The 909-nt window shown below is 56.4% G+C and overlaps 1 protein-coding gene across 1 annotated transcript in view; it reads right to left on the bottom strand.

Annotated features, from left to right (window-relative positions):
* Positions 1–251: 251 nt before the first annotated feature.
* LOC101632526 (chromosome unknown open reading frame, human CXorf67) overlaps positions 252–909 on the bottom strand; it is a 2,620-nt gene continuing 1,962 nt past the window's right edge. The window contains exon 2 of the mRNA XM_012730277.1: positions 252–902. Coding sequence (XP_012585731.1) covers positions 252–902 — 651 coding nt within the window. The remainder of the gene's footprint in view (positions 903–909) is intronic.

The raw sequence follows: 909 nt of genomic DNA on the forward strand, positions 1-909 counted from the left end.
GCTCATGGGGCAAAAATGGCCTGTTTTGAGAAATAAGGGCCTGAAATCAAAGGCCCACAGCGTTAAGGTCAGGGTGGTGGAATTACCATGAGAAAGGGATTCAAAACTGCCTTTCCAAGCACCAGCTTTAAAACTGTTAATAGTGCTGGTTAATAACTAGAACACTTAGAACTCTTAACAAGCAATGGTGGGGTGGGCAGCCTACCCAGGGAAATGGGTGGATGCTGCTTTCACAGGTTTTATGAGCGTGCCTATGGATCGGGCATGGCAGCTGAACACTGGGGAGGAGGAGTAGGAGTACTCCCAATTTCCTCCAGCTCATCTGGCTCATCCGAAGAGAGAGGACTCAGAACTTCTAGGTCAGGCAGCAAGGCACGCCTCAGACTAGAAGGGCTAGGAGTGGAGATGGAGGCCAGGACCTGGCACACAGGGGAGGAGGTGGTGCTTTGGCCGGAGGATAAAGGGCTATGGCTAGCGGCAGACTGAGGGGAAGAGGGAGCAGAGGAGGAGGAAGAGGAGGAGGAGGAAACTCTCTCTTCACCAGCCTTCATCTGGTATGGAAATAAACGGCCAGGGGGTGAGGGTGAAGAGGCACGCATACGGACTGCATGCCAAACACGCTGTGGAGAACCGCTTGGGCCCTCGGCATCAGAAGAGCTAGAGCTGCTCTCAAAGACCAGCCTTCTTAAAGCAGACCCAGGGGAAGGATGAGAACCCGGGGCACCCACCCCAAACAGACAGGGGCGGTGGACAGGGCCAGATCTTCTCTGGGTGGGGCGGCTCCGGAAGACAAAGCCCGGAGTGGTGCTGCAGCTCTGGAGGGCTGGGCCCTCGTGGATGTCGCCGCCGCTACGAAGGGTAGGGCTTGACCCGGATGCGGGGCTACCGGAAGCACGTTGGCGCTGAGAT

The sequence above is a fragment of the Condylura cristata genome, unplaced genomic scaffold, assembly GCF_000260355.1.
Source record: "Condylura cristata isolate star-nosed mole 26May11 unplaced genomic scaffold, ConCri1.0 scaffold00027, whole genome shotgun sequence".
Classification (NCBI taxonomy): Eukaryota; Metazoa; Chordata; class Mammalia; order Eulipotyphla; family Talpidae; genus Condylura; species Condylura cristata.